Raw genomic sequence first — 2,428 nt, 5'->3', positions numbered from 1 at the left:
AGTCTCCAGACTGATCTGCGAGTGAAACCTTGAAAGCTCGCGGGATCAGGATGGTCTCACCAGGCTACCCTTAGAATCCTGCCAAATTACTGCGGTCAGCAGCGATTCTTCTGCTGTACTTGTAGAAAATCCACCAACTGGAAATATTGCCAGTATCATTTGTAGAATGAGGTTTGCGTTGTGTGCTGATATAAACAGCTTAAATCAGGGAAGCATGTTATTTTTATAAAACCAGTCACATATACATAGAATATCGATAATATTTGAAAGACATTCCTGTTTTCTCACAATTTCTGAATGCAACAGCGGGTAATATTTAAATTCAGCCTGTCGTTATGTGGAGGGGTTAGCAGTTTGAAACAACAAAAATAACTTTAATCCAAGAAGACGTTGCTTTTCTGTTTTCTTTCATTTTCAGTTTAAAAAAAATCTTTAAAATAATTTTGTTCAGTTTAAAAAGAAACATTTTTCAAACAAACTTCATGTCCCCAACTTAGCTCCATACTTTTCACCTTTTCTTGCATCCAGTCCAGAATGTTGCATATTTTTTTTATATTTAATTTCCTGGACAAACATTAAAGGGATAAAGATTTAAAAAAAAACTTTGTGTACGTTCCATTTAATCCCCAAATACTCTGAGACGCCAAAATAAAAGCAGGTTAATAGATTCAGAAAGCAGTGCTTGATGGAATTACAGTCTGAATCTAGCTGTTCTGTTTCTGGATTTAAAGGTCTGTTAGAGAAAAGCAACCATCTTAAAAAATGAAAGAAGGAATCAGAGAGGAGAACCCGTCAGAGTTTGTGTTAATTCCTGATTTAATGAGACGGTGAAAAGTTCAAAAGCTTATTTATGCCTCAGCGACTGGAGGAGTGGATTCCTCTTCCTTTCTCTCAGTGACCCATCTGAACAACCATCTTAGTCGACTTTGTTCTGGCTGATTATTTATTGTTCAATCTGAGCAATAAAAAATAGAAATAATAAAAAACAGATCCAAATCTGAGCTTTGTTTCTATGTGCAGTTCCCACCCAGGAGGACATGTCCAGCCTCACCCCAGACTCGTCTCCAGAGTGAGTATAAACCTAACCACTTATTGTTGCCTCTAAGATGAAATCTGCTCAGTCTCCAAAACCACTGAAGCTGCAGGATGGAGGCGAGACGGCGGGAAGCAGCTGTACGCAGCGTCGCTCGACTGATGCGCCGCATCACGTTGTTGCTCAGGAGTCACGCTGTTATAAATAACCGTGACAGAAATAGAAGAGTGCAGGAGGAGAGAGAGGCTGGAAAATGGATCCGCTTCAGTCTTTAAACAGAGACCTAAACGGCTCACAGATCATTTAGCTGTCGGTTGGTCATGTGATCCCTTTCTCAGGATGTCCTGATACCATTTCTGAGGTTCAAGTTAAGAACTTTCAAGGATTTTCCAGTAGAATTCTTTTTCACTATCATGTATGAATGAATGTTTACATCCTAAGACATGAAATCGATTTGATTCTGTTAGGTCGGTTCTGATTGGTTCTGTGTTTCCAAACTCCTCTGCAGGCTCGCTAAGAAATCGTGGTTCGGGAACTTCATCAACCTGGAGAAGGAGGAGCAGATCTTCATAGTGATCCGGGACAAACCTCTGAGCTCCATAAAGGCCGACATCGTCCACGCCTTCCTCTCTGTGAGTGGAAGATGAATCTGCCCACTGGTGACAATAAGGAAGAACCCAGAGAAAATAATCATTGATGTTTGAAAGAGGAAAACCGCTGGATAATCCTTCATTCCTCTGCCTCCCATCATTATTTTTCTTCTTTATTGGATTTTCCAGATTGTCTTTAGCTTCTGATGTGATCTGCAGTCTAAAGACTAAAATGTTTGCATTAAAACTAAAACTTTTACATCATCAGATTCAAGGATAAGGAAATACAAAAAAAAAAATCATAAAACGAATTTTTTGATTTAAAAACAAGTTTCTGATTAAAACGTTTATCTATTAAAGGACCACTGTGTGATTGAGCCTGTATTTAAAATGCTTCCTGTCTTACAGTAGATTTCTTTATTTTTTCAAAGTGCATCTGTTGCAGAAGAACAGGAAGATTTTCTTCCTCTCTTCCTTCTGAGCAGCTCTGATGGAGCTTCTGGTAGATTGATGTAATTCCTTTTTTAAAGCCATTTTGGATGAAAACAGCAGTAAAACCCCTGCCTGGTGTCGGCTGCTGATTTATTCAATTATTGAAGATTCCTGTTAAACAAAAGGCTCTTTGAGGTTTAGATCATATTTATCAAATATTTGAGGAATTTGAACGAAACCAACGTGCGATTGATGTGTGAAGGTCGAGCTCTGAGGGGAATCCTGTTAGTTATTCAGGCGTTTTGGGACAAAGAAATGATTAAATTAGAGATGTCCCGATCCAGGTTTTTGCACTTCCGATCCGATACCGATA

General features: G+C 38.8%; 2 protein-coding genes across 7 annotated transcripts in view; one reads left to right on the top strand and one right to left on the bottom strand.

The window, feature by feature from the left end:
• The window catches only part of LOC107090944 (ankyrin repeat and BTB/POZ domain-containing protein 2-like), a 63,060-nt gene that overhangs the window by 22,549 nt on the left and 38,083 nt on the right, over positions 1-2,428 (bottom strand). The window lies entirely within an intron of this gene.
• Positions 1-2,428, top strand: part of LOC107090945 (serine/threonine-protein kinase BRSK2-like) — a 149,457-nt gene that overhangs the window by 133,344 nt on the left and 13,685 nt on the right. For all 6 annotated transcript variants that reach the window (XM_015384606.1, XM_015384601.1, XM_015384604.1 and 3 more), the window contains 2 exons: positions 1,021-1,069; positions 1,542-1,665. In XM_015384606.1, the coding sequence (XP_015240092.1) occupies positions 1,021-1,069; positions 1,542-1,665 (173 nt within the window). The remainder of the gene's footprint in view (positions 1-1,020; positions 1,070-1,541; positions 1,666-2,428) is intronic.

Source organism: Cyprinodon variegatus, unplaced genomic scaffold (assembly GCF_000732505.1).
Source record: "Cyprinodon variegatus isolate N-32 unplaced genomic scaffold, C_variegatus-1.0 Scaffold317, whole genome shotgun sequence".
NCBI lineage: Eukaryota > Metazoa > Chordata > Actinopteri > Cyprinodontiformes > Cyprinodontidae > Cyprinodon > Cyprinodon variegatus.
The sequence above is the reverse complement of the archived record's forward strand: the minus strand, read 5'-3'. Positions and strand labels throughout refer to the sequence as shown.